The 18244-nt window shown below is 41.3% G+C and overlaps 1 protein-coding gene across 3 annotated transcripts; it reads left to right on the plus strand.

Moving 5' to 3' along the window:
* Nucleotides 1-1122: 1122 nt before the first annotated feature.
* Nucleotides 1123-17246, plus strand: kiaa0895l. 3 transcript variants are annotated; one of them, XM_084723051.1, is made up of 7 exons: nt 1123-1548; nt 5117-5907; nt 5994-6137; nt 9174-9306; nt 12351-12656; nt 14081-14178; nt 14634-14839. In XM_084723051.1, exons 2-7 carry the CDS (start codon nt 5164-5166, stop codon nt 14676-14678), a joined length of 1470 nt encoding a protein of 489 aa, XP_084579177.1. In that variant the 5' UTR covers nt 1123-1548; nt 5117-5163; the 3' UTR covers nt 14679-14839. The 3 variants fall into 3 exon arrangements, with proteins under 3 accessions (XP_084579177.1, XP_084579021.1, XP_084579097.1); XM_084722895.1 differs by lacking the exon at nt 14634-14839 and adding an exon at nt 15607-17246 and having other exon boundaries at nt 1127-1548; XM_084722971.1 differs by lacking the exons at nt 1123-1548; nt 14634-14839 and adding exons at nt 3270-3662; nt 15607-17246.
* Nucleotides 17247-18244: the final 998 nt, after the last annotated feature.

Below are 18244 nucleotides of genomic sequence, written 5' to 3' on the forward strand. Positions count from 1 at the left end.
CCAGTCTACAGTTAGGCAAACGATCTACAAAGGGAGATGCTTTGGGACTGTAGCTACTCTACCAAGAAGTGAGCGCCCAGTCAAAATGACCCCAAGAGCACAACGAAGACTCATCAGTGAGGTAAAGAAACAACCTTGAGTGACAGCCAAGGATTTGAAGGCATCATTGGAACTGACTAACATCTGTGTTCATGAGTCTACAGTACGTAAAACATTGAACAGGACACCACGAAGGAACCTGTTGCTTACTAAAAACAACATTGCTGCATGCCTGAAGTTTGCGAAAGAGCACGTTGACACTCCACAGCGGTGTTGGCAAAATGTTTTGTGGACTGATGAAACTAAGATTGAACTATTTGGAAAGAACACGCAGCACTACATCTGGCGTAAAAAGGGCACCACATATCATCATGAAAACATGATTTGGGCCTGCTTTGCTGCATCAGGGCCTGCCAGCTTGCAATCATTGAGGGGGAGATGAATTCCCATGTTTATCGAAAAAATCTTCAGGATAATGTGAAAATGTCTGCATGTCAGCTGAAACTCTGTAGAAGTTAGATGATGCAACAAGAGAATGACCCAAAACACTGGAGCAAGTCCACAACAGAATGGCTTCAGAAAAAGAAAATCCGCCTTTTGGAGTTGCCAAGTCAGAGCCCAGACCTCAACCCAACAGAGATGCTATGGAATGACTAGAAGAGATGACAATCAGATCACATTTTATGACAAATTAATGCAGAAAACCATGGAATTCCAAAAGGTTGACATACTTTTTCTTGCCACTGTTACTTCTACTTACTCCTTTATGGACTCTTTCGGTTACTCTTGTTTGTTTTTATCTGTTTTTATTTATTTGTTTGAAATAAAGTCACTGATTGATTGATGGAGTAATTAATTTAAAGCCATACAAAACATACAAAACATCAAAATCAACATAATATGACAACAGAACAAAAACAACAACAGACAACAGAGAAACAGGAATATATACACGAGGGAACATGTAACAATTAATGAAAGTATTAAATAAAAGATTTTACACATTTCTATATTTTCAATTTTTTATTTTTATTTTTTATTTCAGTCCATGTAATGTTCCAATAAAGATTTTAAATTGTTGTATTTGTGGTTATTTTTAAATCAATTTACATATGTGAATATAAAATTACCTATATAAAATAAACAGTTTTTTCACAATCACTTTCACTCTTGTCATGAAAGTGTAAAACATCTATTTTTAATCTAATTGAAATGAACAGCTGACCCACGTATGATCCCATTCGTCTCCCTGCTCGTACGTAATGACGTAGAGGAGCGTCGTTCCCGGCGTACCGCGTCATATCTTCCAACACATCCGCCGCTTCCTGGCCGGCCCAGGCAGGCGCCTCAGGCCCCGCTCCACACTGAACCGCTATCCGCACACTGTCACCGTCCTCGGATAAAACACAGAGCTGCCCGGCTCAGTGTGAGAAGAGCCGCGGCCGTTATGAGCGGATGAACCGGCTGAAAGCGACAAACCGTCAGCAGAAGTCCCGGGACTCGCTGCTGGTGAGTTATTTGTTTGAGGAGTTGATGTTGGTTTAAGGAGTTTAAAAAAAAAAACCTCCTGACAGGAAACGTTGGTGCTGAACTGATTTGTTTGTTTGTTTGTTTGTTTGTCTCCAGAATGAATCACTGTCAACTCTCCTCTCAGTTATTTGCTCTCCATGGAGACTTCAAAATTAAACAGTAGTTTGTTTTTTCTGTCACCACAAGTAAATGTTAGCTTAATACTCTACTAACAGTTGTGATGGAAGCTTTGTTCCTGTGGAGCCTCCAGACATCCTGGACTGTACAGATGGTCTGTTTTCTCTTTGTTGGTCTGTGTCTTCCACACCGACGCTCACAGACATTAACACTGACCTGCTGCATTCATTTTTATCAGCTCTAATTAAAGCAGCAACAGCAGTCAGTGCCATCACATCCCCAATAATAGTAAGCAGTATGCATTAAAGGGGTAGTTCTGATTATTTCGAGTGGAGGTGTAGGAGGTACTTATCAATAGTCAGTGTATTTCCTACAGTAGATGGAGGTCGACACGCCCCCCAGTCTGGAGAAGCAGCGGGAGGCTGACTGTAAATCCTTTTTTTGTAATTCTTTTTTTTAAAGACGCTGTTTAGATTTTGTCATTTCATTTCCACGGCGATTTCACATTGCACTTATCTACATCCTGTCGTCATCGCCTCTGTGGGCTGCGTCTACCTATATTTGACATTGATTGGTTTGTAGGCGAGCGTCTGATGTCGGCGTGTTTACAGTTCAGCAGGTAGCCTGACTTCAGTGGCCGTCACATTATTGTCAACGTAATTTTATTATTATGGATCTACAAACAGCAGCACCAAAGTGAAACAACAAATGAAAAGTGTTTGCATTTTTATGAGTCTGACTCTTTATAAAGTCATCAGTCCAGATGTCAGTTAAACATCTGGTTTAAATATGTCCCCATCTGGACCAAACCATGGTTCAGTATGATCATGGCTCAGTCTGGACTGAGACCACCTCTTTTTGTTGGACCAAAGTCCGGCTTTTTGGTCCAGACTGTGGTCTGGGGGAGGTTTCACACCCACCTCATTTGGTCAGGACTTACAGGCTTTTCAGTTTGATCCGGACCAAAATTGCATGTGTGAAACCTTCTCCAGACCACTTTGGTCTGACGAAAAGAGTTGGTCTCGCTCCGGATCAAACTGAACCATGGCTCGGTTTGTTTCTAGTGTGAAAACATTTTTTAGATCTTCAGACCAATTACAGGAAATTACAACAGAATATCATCAGAGCTTGAAGAGGGAAAAACAAGGTACCAAACCAAAATGAGCAAATGACCAAACCAAACTAAACGACCACTGAGGTCAGGCCACCTGCCAAATTATAAACACGTCAACGTCAGATGCACACCTGTCTACAAACCAGTCAGTGTCAGGAAGAGACAACCCACGTAGGTGATGACGACAGGATGCTGGTATGACATGTAAAGTTCTTTAGTCTGCTTGGAATTGCGATGTGAAACCAAAACTATGCAGACTAAATCTACATAGCGTCTCAAAAAAAGACCCTTGGTTTGGACCTTTGTCCGGACTTTTATGTGTGAAAGTAGGCCTGTGCGGTATACCGGTTCGTACCGAAAACCGGTCTTTATTTTCGTTACGATATTAATTTTTCATATACCGCCATACCAGTGCATAGCCCAAACAACGTCCGGAACGTACGCGGCGGGAAAGTGTTTCAGCGGGGACCCATTTCACTGCTGCACACCAACACCACAGGCGTGCTTGCTTGAGCGTGTGCACTAGAGATGTTCCTGGCGATTAACTTCCCTGTCGATTAAACGCAAAATTTGATTTAGACTAGTCTAACACTAAGAAAACACCCAGAAAACTGTTAAAATTTAGCAGAATTTATTAGCCTAATGTATAATGTTAAACGCTGTCCGAAAAAAATACCGTGTATTAAGAGCTGTTTGAAGCCGTTAGTCAGTCTACAATCGCCAAATCGTACTTTAAATGCCGCTGAAATGCGCGCTAGTTTGCGTTGTGCAATACAAACCTTACACATTAATGTACAAAACGTGACAACAACTCACTAAACGCTTCACCTTTTCAGACCGAAGAGGGTCGCAGTGTCTGCAGGTAAAGGACCCAGAGCTAACGTTAGCTGCCAGCCTGACACACAGCGTGGCTAACGACAGCGTGGCTAACGTTAGCTGCCAGCCTGACACACAGCGTGGCTAACGACAGCGTGGCTAACGTTAGCTGCCAGCCTGACACACAGCATGGCTAACGACAGCGTGGCTAACGTTAGCTGCCAGCCTGACACACAGCGTGGCTAACGACAGCGTGGCTAACGTTAGCAGTGCTAGCAGTAGCAGCTCCGCTTGCAGGTTTATGTCTGTGTTTGTGCTTAATATGGTCACGTTTCTCCAGTCGAGTGAATATATATCAACTAATTCTGTCACAGTCTACATTAATCTGTTAGACTTCGCTGATGTAAACATCCGGTGTTGCCACGGCGATCGGTTCATACGCGCTGGGTGAGAGGGGCTGCCGTCTGACAGAGCCGCTGCATAAAATCTTAGAGGCAACAGATAACTGGCATCGTGCATGAATGAAATAATGACAAATATTTTGTTTTTAAATATTTTAAACGACTAGTATTTCTGGTGCCGACTAGTGTGTTTGGGGACGTTTAATCATATAGTCGTCCCTGCCATGTGATGGTAACCATACTTTGAAGGAGTCATGCTTTAACCTGTGTCTGGACATATATAAAAAAACAAATATGATACAGTCCTTATGACAGTAAAATGGGCTGTTTAAAGCCAATCAACTGCAGTAATTCTTTTCTCATTAGAAGAAAATGTGGGTAAGAACACTTACCCACTTGAAAAAAAATATTGTCGAATACCGTGAAACTGATATGATTTAAAAAAAAAAATGTGATATGAAAAATTTGTCATACTGCCCAGCCCTATGTGAAAGCACCCTAATTTTGTTTTTGATCAAATTGAAAACTGAGTCCTTAACGAACAATATCAAATGTTGTTATGATGGTGTCCTCAGGTGTATTTTTTTTTAAGTCAACAGCCCAAAGATATTCAGTTTGCTGAGAGGATTTTGGGTGATTTTTGGATGAACTGTCCCTTTAAGTTTAGGCACAGCCAATCAGAGGCAGAATACATAATTAGCTAATATCTTGTGACCTGTCTAGCTGAAATGGGTGGGTTTCTGCTTTGTTGTTGTTGGTTGTTTGTTGTTCTGCTTTTGTTAACAAGTATTTCCAGAGTAATATAATTATTGCCTGAAGTATTCAGTGATATTTATTTTTCACTGGGTGCAGGTTGTTAATAAATAATACAAAACAATTTAAATATAATGATTAATTGTAGCAACTCTACTTTTTTTTAATGCATTTAATAACAAAAACAGACATAACTCACCAGCAGACACAAAAAATAATAAACACAAAAAACACAACACCAGAATTACACTAAAAATAAGACAAATACACAATCAAAACTGCACAGCATACAACCCCACTTTGAAAAAGCTGAACTATTCCTTTAATCTTTCTGTTGTGTCACCAGCGTTGGGGCTGGAGGAAGGTGGAGCCTGTGGCGTGGCGGCCGTGGTGATGGTGTTGGACTCAGGTGAGGTCTTCATGGATCAGGTTGAGGGTGACGATGTTGGGAGGAGCAGCAGGGACGTGTTGGAGCCCGACGTCCGAGCAGATCCACCAAAAACCTCCGGCAGCTCCGCCGCAACGCCCAGAACGCCGGTCAAGAGGAGCAATGTTGCCAAGAAAGGGAAGGTGTCCCACAACGGACTTCCAGCCCAGACGAACAGCAGCCATGTGGTAGAGAGGAGGGCATCTTCAGCATCATCAAGAGGCGGGGCCACGCCCAGACCGCCGCTCCGCCGTCCCCTCAGCCTGGAGATGACGCCCCAGCGCCTGCGAGGGTCCCAGGAGCAGATGGCAGACAGGCGGATCGTGCAGCCTCCGTGGCGCAGCGGTTCGGCGGCCCCCTCGCCCCCTGCTCGCAGCCTGACCAGCCCCAGCCTGGGCGCCGGCGGGTGGATGCGCCGCAGCGAGAGCACCTGCTCTGTGAATTACTCCCTGGGGCTCCGGGCCGGCAGGGGCCAAATGCGACCTGCCACCTCCCTGCCTCATATAGCGAAGGGGGTGGGGAGCACGACGGCGCCTACAGGCTCCAGGCCGTGTCTCCTCGTCGCCCTCAGGCCTCTGAACCTGGAGCAGGAGAAGCAGACGTTCTTCCAGTCCGACTACAAGTACGAGCCTCAGTTTGAGTACATGCAGCCGGAGCCGAGGAGCGTGCTGGAGAAGTACAGGGAGGGATCAGGCCTCTTCCTGGAACAGGTACAGTATGTCTAACACCTGAGGCACCTGTGAGGCCACATGATGATGATGACGATGACGATGAGTACTTTCCTGTTTACCTGCAGGCTGTTGGAATCATGGAGTGCGTCCTGAGGAAGTTTGGCTCCTATGAGAACTTTGAAGAAGTGACGGGTGGCAGCATCCTCCCTAAAAGTCAAGTCTGGGCTGCTGTACGCAAATATCTGCAGAAAGAAGGCTGTGTGGGAGAGGTGAGTGTTTCACAGGCTGTGTTGGGGATTGTTGCGGCCTGAAACACCTGGTTTCACGCCAGCTTTTCTAAAAAGTTGTAGTGCATGTTGCAATGTTTTTAGGCAATTTTTTGCAATGAAATTGTGGAAACAAGTGAAAATTGCACAGGAAAGTTGCAATCTTTTGGTAGAATTTATTAAAGCCAAAGGCAGTTTGTTCCAGGCAGAATAAAACCACACTCTCTTCTGAGTATTCTCAAAAGTAATGTATTATGTTGCTTGTTACAACAAAAAAGTAGTCTGACTATAACAATTAATCAAGAAGTCATCAACTATTAAATCCACCTCCATTTATTTTGATAATTGATTAATAATTTTGAGTCATTTTTTGATTAAAAGTCCAAATTCTCTGATTTCAGTCTCTTAAATGTGAGTGTTTTCTGATATCTGAGTAAACTGATTATCCTTTGGTTGTGAACAAAACAAGACATTTTAGGATGTCATCTTGGGTTTTGATCAAAAACTTTTCACCACTTTAAGGGCCAAACAACTTATCGATTAATTGATGATGATGGAGATGAAAATAATAATTAGTTGCAGTCTTAAATCTGAGCATTAATCCACTACGCTGTTCATCACAGCTGACATTTTGATGTTTCATAGCAAGAAGAAGTACAGGTGTTATCAATAACATAAATGTTAGATGTCCTAGTGAGTAATGACACTGACTACTCTACTACTTTTAAACAAGAGAGACTTGTAAACAACAGGTTATTGGATAAGCTGTAGGATGAAGTTAATCGGAGTGTAAACGGGAATATTAGCAGAATATTGATTTTCATTAACCATGTAATCAGCTGAGTAGGAATACTGTCTTTTTCAGAATAAGGGCAAAAACCAGAATATCTTTGTGCATGTAAACGTAGTCAGTGTGACAGCCAGCCAGCATGGACAGTGCCAAACATCAACCATCACTTGTTTAATTATTTACACTTGTGGTTTCAAACTGTACCCGCGAGGGAGCGTTTCTGCTGTGTGCACAAATGTGTGACTGTGAGCAGGAGACTCATGAGACTGTGACAACTGCTAAACTCACTCACTCATCAAGGTGCTGAGTAATCTATAAATAATAAGCTAAGTGCATTTTTACGTCCTCTACTTAGAACCGCTCCTGTCCTCCCCTCCTGGCTGCCGGCTCCTCCTCCTCCTCCTGCAGTTTAGTCAAAGTTTCACTGAATTTTTAACTGGTGATTGTTGGCCTCAGGTTAGACATGAAAGGCAGCTGAGAGCACAGAATTTAAAGTCAAAGTAATCTTTTATCACTGATGGGCAATTTATTGGGTTTTTTTTTACAGATTCGATCAATGGTTTATTTTTCGGCAAAATTTTAAATGAGACGTAAAATAAAGTGATTTTGAAGAAATGTCACTATTTTGAACTTGGTAATTTTTCCTGATGGAACTGTTTGCGGCACATTGGGTCTCGTGCATGAATGTTTTCTTATTTTTCTCTTATATTTGTGCTTTAACAAAGCAGTAAGAGGAAAATACATGAGACTCATGAAACGTGCGCTGACAGTTTATTCTTACCAAACTGAGTATGTTGATGAATCGCGTTTTATCTTAAATTGGATGAGTGTGCCAGGAAAGCACCGTCTCATACCGTATATCTTGGTGAAATATCAGGAAAGTATGTAGTACACCCTACCCGTCTTGTTCTCTCTTCCTACTAGAATCTTCTCTTTCTCAGCTGCTTCCTCGTGTTTTTTTTTTCCTCCTCTTAGACCTTGTCCTCATGATTTCCATCTCTGTCTTTCTTTCTTGACAGTCAGCTTTCCACGCCTCATGACTCGCTCCCACACTGATTACATTTAGGTTCCTTTCCAAAGTTACTGCTGCTGCACATCTCATCTCCACATGTCCCTAAATTATGTCTGCACACAAGCCAGCTGTGTCCAAATTTCCAGCGAAGTCTACGCAGAACTGGTTTGGGAACAAAAGGCCTGACTGGTCCAAGAAAACTTTATATGGCAGAATATCTGACTCAAAATGTAAGATAATGAATCATGTTTCACACATTTCCTCTCGACACCTCTGTTACACTCTTTAAATCCGCTTTAATCAAAATCATGTGATACTCCCTCAACGACGCCCTTCACTGGAGCTCTTCTGTTCAGTGGAAAACATGACACTTTACTTCCTAGCTGATTTATTTTCACCGCCGTCTTCAGTCTACAACAATTAACAATTGACCTCCTGCTCTCTGTCAGGAGATATCGCAGCACAAAGACCACCAGCATCAGTAACATCCTCTTCCTCCAGGCTGTCAGCCACCAAACAGTCATACAAAATGAATTGTGAAGGTTTATATTTACACTAAAACCCCAGTTCAAAAAGGAATGGGATGCTGTGTGAAATGTAAATAAAAACAGAATGCAATGATTTGCAAAAACTTTTCAACTTGTACTCGATTGAATATGGTACAAAGACGAGATATTTAATGTTCAGACTGACAGGTCTGGACTGCAGGCAGGTCAGTCTAGTACCTGAACTCTTTTACTATGAAGCCACGCTGTTGGAACATGAGAACAATGGTCATGGTGGAATCCCTAAATTCCTGCAGCCTGTGAAATAAACTTTTTTTTTCTGAGTAGCAGCTGAAGTCAGTGACACAGCAACAGTTCCATGAAAAGAACTTCTGTTTCCTCCAGGTGGAAAACGTTTATTCAGTCTGTCTTTTGGCACCAGAGAGCTGTTTTATTGACTTATTGTCATGTTTAAAGACTAACTTGGTCCAAGCATCCAGTGAGGACACATGAGGAAGAAGGAAATGTTACTGGTTAAACTGGAGGTCAAATCTGTGTAGCTTGATTGTTAATCCTCTTTTTGTAAGTCGCTTTGGATAAAGGCGTCTGCTAAATGCATAAATGTAAATGTAAGTCATAAATCACAATGTGACTCGGGAGGCTTCACACTCTGTGCAGCATAAAACCCTGTAACATGAAAACTAGGTGGTGGTGTCGATGATGATGGAGTGTGTGTGTGTTTGTTTTTCCAGGTCGTGGTGCGTCTGTCTGACGAGCTGCTGTCTCAGGCCGTGATGGTGGTGGAGAGCTGTCGTCCCACTCTGACCATCAACCTGGCTGGAGCTCGGCAGCACTGGCTGGAGGGGATGCTGAGACACGAGATCGGTAATCTTCATCTCACACACTGGGACAAAGCACAGACCAGATGTTATTATCCACAGTGACTGCATTTGCACAGGCTAGTTATTACGTAGAGAATCATTATTCTTTAATATTTACACCCACAAAGAACAAATTACCGTGACGTCACACTAACAACAACAGCCTCCTCTGGGAAGACAACTGGTTTTTATTGTGGAGATATTTAAAATCAGAAGATCTGTTGTCATTTTCAGCCGTAAATGTAACTTTTGAAGAAATATAGCAGGAGTACCAGTGTAGTACAGCGCCAGCAGCAAAACATCTTTCAGATTCCTAAAAATATCAGTCACAGTTTAAGTGTACACTGTATTTAGAATATTTTCACTGTTTGATCTTGCTGTCTGACAGACTTTTCGTCGTCAGGAAACTGTCGTTATATAAGACAAATATCACTCTGTTCAATCCAACCGAACTCTGTGGCTGAAATCAGTCATTTTATCTCACAGATCACTCGTGTTGCTGGTCTTTCTGCTGCTACGATCAGTCAGTTAGTTTGTGACTTTTGTGTTTTAAAGGATTACTTTAGATTCACCAAAGTCACACAATAACACAAACTAATTGATCGAAGTAACAGTGGACAAGCAACTAGAGCTCGAGTGATACTGGATTTTTGGGGTTGATGCCCACACTGATATTAGGGAGCAAACAAATTGTGACATTGATACAAATTTATGTATTTATCTGTTTATTTTGGGGGGGTTTATGCCTCTATCTTAGGTAGGACAGCTGAAGTGTAGACAGGAAATTGGGAGAGAAATGCTCCACCAATGCTTGTGACAAAGATATGGACTGGATAAACGATATTTTACAGTTTAACAATAAACTTTATTGTCTAAAATCATAGATAGTCAGAGGGCTCGGAGGTTTGGAGTAGAGAGACCAATGATTTTAAAGGCGACATGTGATTTTGAGTAGTTTGTTTCCGTCGGTGTTGATGATCATGGTGAAGTATCATGTGGAACAGTAGAGAAGGACGGGTTCTTTGATACCCCTGTACAGGAGGAGCAGAAGGTGAGGTAAACTAAGATTACTGTCGAAGGTGGAACCAAAGTATCTGAAGCTCTTCTCAACCGGCCCTGATATCAGGACACTGAAACAGTGAAGTTTCACTGGTGTTATTCATAATTATAAGTAACTATAAATTAAAAAAAATCACAAAAAGAACCTTACATAGTACACGACTTATAACAATTGACTGTTTCGCTTATCTTGATTTGCACATGATCATGTACCAAAAAGCTGATAATGAGAATAAAAACTTCCACGTTTTTTAAGGTAAAATTACTCTTGTGGCTTTAGAGTGAACAATACCAATCTTTATACTTGTATATCAGTGGTTTCCTGTAGGAAAGTCTGTCTGATAGCGAGGTAAAGTGGTGAAAATATAAAAAAAAAACAACTCAAACTTTACTTAATGTTGCTCATTCCAAACAAAGTCGGCATATGATTAAGATGGTTTAAGTTCTCATTATTCTTGTTCTAAATATTGTCTTGAGGGAAGTGTCAGACTGAATATCAGGGAAAAATAGTTGTATTGGTAATTTTGCACCCTCATTGTTAGTTCATCACACGATCCATTCAAATAAAAGCTCTGGCGTCATCTGATACTGCAGCGTAGTTTCAGATCCACTGACAGTTGATCCAGTTGTGCAGCCTGAAGCCACATTACATGTCACCTGTAAGAGTTGGATGTCTCCATTCCCAGAATATACGTTTCCTCCGCTCCTCCTCCTTTGTTACACAACAGAGCGATGAAAGCAGGAGACGGTGAAGGGAGCTGCTTCTCCTCTGTCCACAAACTTTTGTCTATTTTCAGTCAGGGGCTTGTGTGTGTTTTCTGTGGGGTCGGTTATTTTCAGTTAAAGGACGTCTGACTTTTACAACACGTTTCAGACAATAGGGTGTTAACTGTGTGACACCAGCTCCTCTCCTGTTTCAACATGACAAAGCCCCCGTGCACAAAGCCAGGGGCACAAAGAACTGGTTTACCTGGTTTGAGGTGTAAAAATCTGATTGGCCCACACAGAGCCTTGACCTCAACCCCATCGCTCACCTTCAAAGCGAATAAACCAACAATGAGCCCCATTTTATCACCCAACATCTCTGTTTGACCTCACTGGTGCTCCTGTAGGTAAACAGGACCGAATCTCTGTCTGGTTGAAAGACTGAAACCAGCAAACGTGCCATTTGTTTATTTAACAGTCTGCTGGAGAAACTGGAACATGTAGAGGTGATCACTTTGATCCACAGACACAAGTCACCAGACGAACTCTATAAATAGACCCAGAGGTGTAAAATACAACAAATCAAACTCTGATGAAGTGTTTTTGGCTGGAATGACTGACTGACGATTTTAAATATAAAAACCTAACACACAGTGCAGGGATGGGTTCTCCGTAGCCCCCTTTATTTTGGATCTGGTTCCCAGTTCCAATTCCTGGATCTGATGCTAACTGATCTTTTATCTCTCGTCACTCTTTTTATTAGCAAAGAGCATTAGAAAACATTCAGGTTGTATTTTAGCCGACTGTTCTGCTATGAGCAGACTGATCACCAGTTAAAACCTCTGGAAACTCAAATCCACAGTAAACTTCTATCAATGTAATTTGGGGCCTCATGTACACAAACATCTAGAAAAGTATTAGAAGGTCGTTCTAATCTAAATTCCTGCAGTGGCTTTGAATTGAGCATGCTTCGAAGAACCAGTCATAAAGAAATCCTTGTCCATTGCTGAAGCTGTGAGATCACTGCAGACTCCTTTCACACAAACAATCATTTTACCTCGCAGAGATCAATATCGGTTTAATGTACGCTATATTTAGAACACAGAACCACAACAGAAGGAGAACGAGCTGATGCCTTCAGGCTGAAAGTACACGTTACAAAACTGTAAGATGAAAATAACACTAAAGTCAATAAATAATAAAGATCAGGTAAAATAAAAGTATATAGGAAAACAAAAAAAAAGTGAATAAAAAATCATTTGGATTGTTTTAATGCTGTTGCAGGTACACATTATCTGCGAGGGGTGAACAACAACCTGCAGCCGTGGTCCACCTCCGAGGGCAGGAAGCAGTTCGGCCTGAAACCGGCCAATCCCACGGAGGAAGGTCTGGCCAGCCTGCACAGCGTGTTGCTACGGAAACAGCCGTACCTGTGGCGCGCGGCCCTGCTCTACTACACGGTGTACCACGCCACCAGCATGAGCTTCAGCCAGCTCTTCAGCCACATCGCCCGCTTCGTCCAGGACCCGGACGTCCGCTGGGAGTACTGCCTGAGAGCCAAGAGGGGACAGACGGACACCTCGCAGCCTGGTGAGACGGGACACACACGCAGACACACACACACACACACACACACACACACACACACACACACACACACACACACACAGGCTACATAGACGCTCCTTTTGTGTAACTTCAATCATACTGTATGTTTATTTCTGAGGTCATAATTAAAGGTGCTGTTCAAGCTTTTATGTAGCACCGTTTAACATTGAAGTGGCTGCTTTATTAGACACACCTGTGTGATCTAATGCAGTTCGATACAACTTTACTGTCATAAACTTTCTATCATGGTGCCAATAATGTTAAGTTTTTATTGGCACTGTCATGGAGGTGTTAAAGGACCAGTGTGAAGGATCTGGTGGCATCTAGTGGTGAGCTTGCAGATTGCAAACACAGAGACAGAGAAGGTTTTTCTCTTGAAGCCGTGTTTGGTTTGTCTCTTCTGGGCTACTGTAGAACCACGACGGCCTCTGTGGAAGAGGAGCATACATTAGTGACAATTTACAAGTATCGTATTTAATTTCTGTCATATTCTTTCAGCAAACCTCCCTAAATCTTACACACTGGTCCTTTTAGTAACATGTTTAAGTACTGAGGTTGTAGTTATTATTCTGACTTTATCTGAAGTTATATTATCAGACCAGACAGAAAACTAAAGTCCACTAAAGACCTGGAATGGTTTTTCACTCTTTACTGGTTTTATTCCTGTTAATTCAACAAACCGTAAAACAACAGACAGACATTTTGGGGTTGAAACGATTCCTTGAGTAATTCGAGTAATTTGATTACTAAAATCCTGTACAGCACACTGTATTTCACATGTGGGGGTTATTAAAGACCAGAGTATTGATGAGTGCCGACATTTAAATTTTGATGTAATTTATTATCACACGGCTGCAGCATCTCTCCTCTCTGCGTCAGTGCAGCTCCTCCATACACAGACGTACAGTACAGACACACAGAGGTCAGTGATTAATCCTTCTTAAAAATCATGTTCAGTTATCAGAGTTAGAAAGTTTATAGTTTATGACAGATATATTCTGTATTTGTATCCTGAACCATTGTTCTCTTCTGCCACATCTTTGATTCAGTTATTTTTAGAAGAATATTGACTGTGAATTAATAAATTATTTTTTATTTTTACCTGAAAACATTTGGGGGAGTTGGTTGTATTTTTTTACAGCCCTGAGTAGCTTCTGCAGGTACAACTTCCACCAATCAGAGGGCAGGAAAGAATCACCTGTGTAGCCTGAGAGACAAAACCCAGGGCAAAGAGAAATATATTGATGAGTTTCTAAACATTTTTATTAACTCTTCCTTTCTCTGATCTGGACTTGAGAAAAAAGACAGGAGCTGCCCACCGCATATTCTTATAATATCTCTCACATAAGTTTTACAGTAAAATGTAACTTTTATTTTTACGCTCTCTGTTATGTTGCATGTTTCAGGTTGCTTCAGTAAAGATCAGGTTTATCTGGACGGGATCCTTCGAATCCTTCGGCATCGACGGAACATCGACTTCAAGACGTTGACTTCTTTGGGAAAGGTCAGTGTCAGCACCTTTAAACAGACACGACGCCTTTAAACAAAAACAAGAGTTACAAGGTGACTCACATAAAAAATACAGATAAAGATCCTTTACTTTTCTACAAGTAGTAATACTACACTGTGGATATTTAGACTTGTTCCCCTATTATATGAATTTAATGCCTTCATTATGATGACATGATGTCATTGGTTAAGATAAAACTCTGTTGATCTGGGGGGTAAATTCACAAACTGCCCAGCAGTATGTAGAGTAATTAAAATTAGCTCCATATTTAATAATTGCAACATTAAAGGGAAATTTCTGTGCTTTTCATGTGGATGTCCAGTCAGTGTTGATGGGAAATGTAGTCCGTTGAAACAAAAAGTTCCTCACTGCTGCTATTTTACAAAAAAACAAAAAAACTTTACTTACTTACCGATTATGTTGACTGAGAAAACTCCTCCTGCTTGCAGAGCGTGTTTGCACTGCCTGCATGTACCAGGATGCATTGTGTGTGAGCTTCTGACACCTACGCCCATGTTGCTGTGTATCAACACCCTAGCCTGCAGCTATTACTTTCTTCGCCAGAAGGGAGCTTTACAAAAATCCTCATTTAATATGCCCTGCAGCTACCCAGACATGGAGACTAGAAATCCAAACTACACAATGAGTGTTTTTCTTTTTGTACTTTCGGTATATTTTGATGCAGATATTTGGGGATGCTTCTTTTACTTAAAATCGCTACAAGAAACTTAAATATTTTGTTGATTTTGGAGCTCCCTGTGGATAAAAGTGATAGTGTTTCCTCCACTGCAACTGTCAAAAATAAAATTATTTAAAGAAAAATCTCCTCATGCTTCTTTTTAACTTGATGATTTACTACTCACTGTAACTTTGCCTGGGAAAAAGTAAACAGGCTCTTTGAGTCTGCGTGCAAAATCATTTCATCTGGTCTCAAGACAGACATAAAGAATAACTAAATAGAAATAGATGATCTTATATAGGTCATATAGAAACATCAGTATTATAATGAGACCCTTTCATAACCAGTTAAAAACTCCTTGTAGTAGATTTAAGTACAAGATGAGTACTTCTTCCACCACTGACAGCAGGGCTGCACAATTAATCAAAATCTCATCAAAAGGTTCAGCATTTGTTAAAAGCAAAATGACTCTGCAGACTGAAAAAAATCTTCATTTGGTGCAGATTCCTGCAAAAGAAATCACTCCATAGTCATTTTAACATGTTTTTCAATCAAAATAAAAATGATGATGTAAACATGATCAGTCAAAATGACTGCAGTTAGATATTTTTTCCAAATCGTTCAGCCCTAAATCATTCAGTGTGCACACAGATACATGTGTATTATATTAAGTTAGACTTTCAGTGTGGCCCGGTTTAAGTTTTCAGTTGTGTGTTGAACTTTCTTCTTCTTCTTCTCTGCAGGTGTCTTATGAGGACGTGGAGCGGCTGCGACATCTGGCCGTGTTCCCGCGGACCAGAATCCCACACTTCATGCGAGACCAGGAGCGGTACCTGCAACATCTGGATCACATCGTCGCCGTCAACGAACTGGACGACTCAGCGCTGCAAGATCTGCTACCCTGACCGTCCTGCCCCACTCCCTACCTGCCCCTGCACCACCTGAACCCATGAAGAAGAAGAAGAGGAGGCTGCTGGTACACACAGACTGTTTCATCATGCGGTGCGTTAAATGTCACAAAAAAAAAAAAAAATCAGTATTATGATGCTTTATTTGGGCGATTTTTAAAACTTGAATGAGGCGAACAAAAGGGACGAACACACTAACACCTCTTATCTACATCTTCACTTCTGTCCGATGCATGTTTGTGTGGCTTCTTCACAGAGCCGAGTACAGTTCAAGTGCCCCCCCGCCCCCCCCCCCCCTCGCCTTTACTCCTACTATGAAGTTACCTCAATACTGCAACTCTATGATGTAACCAACATTATATATGTAGACTCATACATAATCACTGCATCCAGCGCCTGTACAGGACACCGCTAACATGTCGCATACAGACGGAAACATTCATAATCACACGCTTTATTTATGCAATTATTTAAGTTTTTTTACTTTGAGAGAACAGACTGAATGTCTCTGGTTTTAGCTTTATACCTTTTTTTAGACGACATTGTTTTTATGCCTTAGATTGTTTGCATTTCAAAAAGGGCACCAAGGACACGTCATCTCAAAGCCCTGAGGAAGACGTACCTGAGACCATGAATCTTTCAGATATCAAGTGCCAGTGGACTCAGTCAAGTATTACAAAAAATTCCCCAGGGTGTTTTTTTTGAACTATCAGTGTTATTAATGAGATAATCAGCTGTGTTGTTTCTGTCTTAATAGTGTCCTTGGTGGTCTTTTGATATCAACATGCTACTGTGATGTGACCCGTCCCCGAGCTCCCCCCTCTGCAGCAACCAAACTTTATTTTGCAACGTTAAAGGAGTAGTTACAAGATAATTAGCTTTCTGGTGGCAAATTTAGATGAGAAGACTGATGTCACTCTCATGTCTGTCTGTTTAATTTGTGTCTAAATCCAGCAGAGAGGCTAGTAAAGGAAGCATCTTCACTGACTGTCCAGAATGTAAAAAAACCACAACTGACAGTTCGTTAACCCCCTCTCCCAAGCAGCGATTGTCCAATCAGAGCTTAGAGACTGCAGCTCTGTCACTTTCCACATGTTGAAGCGATATGCAAGGGGCTCTACAGAGCTGCCAACTCTCAAGCATTTAGCATGATGCTCTCACGTCACACATGCCTTTTCTCACGCTAATGTTTGGTCTTAGGTTCCTCTGATGTAGTTTTTTTTTTTTTTGTTCGGATGGGCTGAGGCGCAGAGCGTAACACGGTTAAGGAAGCACTTTTCACAGATTGTCTGTGAACATCTGGGACACTTTCTGTCCTGATGAAACATAACAAACAGTTTATTTAAATTCAGGTGGTGGTGCGTTGAAGAGCCTGTGCACTGCACTAAACTGGCTTTTTAGGAAACGTTGTTCAACCAGAAACTGTAGCAAAACAGTGCAAATTTAACAATAAATCACTAATATGTGCGTTCTGATGGAGCAGCCAATCACAGTGATTTTGTGTCGAGCAAAAAACCAGCTGAGCAGAGTGAGGCTGGAGAGTCTACATATTCAGCGGGAAGCTCTAATAAGATGTTTTGAGGGAGTTTCTGTAACCAAAACCACAAGAACAAAGTTTGAGGAATAGATTAAACTCGTGTCCGAACATCAGCGTGTCAACATGTTTATAGCAGTAACTGAACATTACTTCCAAATTCTAATGAAGACATTGTTAACTAATTTTGTTAGTTTGAGGGGCTACAGGCTGTGTTGTGTAAGAAAGTTAGTCCTGCTAGCTGCTATCAGAGTATATGCTAATGTTAGCAGCTAACATTTTCCTGTGCTTTACTGGATTTGAAAAATGCCAAACTGGTGGTCACCCGAGGCCAAGTTAGTGTTATGTTTGCCAAACACATCGATCCCTAAAAACTCCTCTTACTTGTCATCTTCAAAGTGAACATGGACTGAACAAAATATGAAGCATGTAAGATAACCAACCAGAGTTATGTTAGAATCAAATAAGTATGATTTTACATTTTTCCCTGCTGATAACACTCAGACTGGTTAACTCTCCTTTGCAGTACAAGAACACTGATGTTTTTTTTATTTCCATGTCTCTTACATGGATCATCAACAGCTGAAGTAGCTGACTTTTGAACTGGAACATGTAGGATGTAGGTTTAGCATTAGTTTTTTTTAGCACATCATGTAGGGCTGCAAAGTTAATCAGAATATTAGCAAAATCATAATATGGCAAATTACAGAAACTGCAGACTTTAAGGTAAAATGTGTGACAAAACAGCATTAATATCAAGTACTGTAGTGCTGCAAGGACGTTCTGACCTACAGATGTAAGAAAACATGTTTGTTTGGTACAGACCCCAACAAACGTCCCATCATCATCATCATTTTAGAAGTTTTTTACTGGTGAAAAAAGAGAAATCCCCAGTATTTGTGAATCATATCAGATTTGTAATATCTGTCAAAATAATCA

Source organism: Lutjanus erythropterus, chromosome 1 (genome assembly GCF_056507025.1).
Source record: "Lutjanus erythropterus isolate fLutEry1 chromosome 1, fLutEry1.hap2, whole genome shotgun sequence".
NCBI lineage: Eukaryota > Metazoa > Chordata > Actinopteri > Lutjaniformes > Lutjanidae > Lutjanus > Lutjanus erythropterus.

Excerpts from the sequence above, each read along its gene's own strand:
- kiaa0895l (XM_084722895.1), top strand. The coding sequence starts at position 5,164 with ATGGTGTTGGACTCAGGTGAGGTCTTCATGGATCAGGTTGAGGGTGAC. Across the intron at positions 5,908-5,993 it reads CAGGCCTCTTCCTGGAACAG|GCTGTTGGAATCATGGAGTG; the intron begins GTACAGTATGTC and ends GTTTACCTGCAG. Across the intron at positions 9,307-12,350 it reads GATGCTGAGACACGAGATCG|GTACACATTATCTGCGAGGG; the intron begins GTAATCTTCATC and ends ATGCTGTTGCAG.